General features: G+C 36.0%; 1 protein-coding gene across 1 annotated transcript in view; it reads right to left on the bottom strand.

Moving 5' to 3' along the window:
- LOC119585967 (kinesin-like protein unc-104) overlaps positions 1-408 on the bottom strand; it is a gene marked incomplete in the record, with an annotated part of 145,723 nt that overhangs the window by 30,739 nt on the left and 114,576 nt on the right. The window contains 1 exon segment of the mRNA XM_037934681.1: positions 198-323. Within this exon segment, the coding sequence (XP_037790609.1) occupies positions 198-323 (126 nt within the window).

Here is a 408-nt window from a genome sequence, read left to right as displayed (position 1 = left end):
GGACTTATTAGGTAACCAAATAATGCCAATACATTTTATAAATCATATTTATAAAATGAAACTTTATATAAATAATATTCTTTGAATGTATTTCGCACAGATGAGATAATCATCATACCAGTTATCAATGAACAAGACCAAACACCATGTAAAGAAAGAATATAAAAAATCATGGAGAGAGAAAATGCAATGCCAACCTGCAATAAGCTTCTCATTGGCCTGCAACTGGTCCACAGCCATATCAGCAACAGTAGACACAGGTGACGTGATCTGGGGAGTTTCCTTGCCATTGTTGCTATTCATGACCTTGGTAATCTCTTGGCCTGAAAATAAGATTAAGGTTAGTGCAGATCTTTATTCTAATACAGCCCCATGGCAAAGTGCATCTTGGGAATACCATTACAGCCT

The sequence above is a fragment of the Penaeus monodon genome, chromosome 20 (genome assembly GCF_015228065.2).
Source record: "Penaeus monodon isolate SGIC_2016 chromosome 20, NSTDA_Pmon_1, whole genome shotgun sequence".
Lineage (NCBI taxonomy): Eukaryota > Metazoa > Arthropoda > Malacostraca > Decapoda > Penaeidae > Penaeus > Penaeus monodon.
Note: the sequence above shows the minus strand (reverse complement) of the source record. Positions and strands in the feature narration are given on the sequence as shown.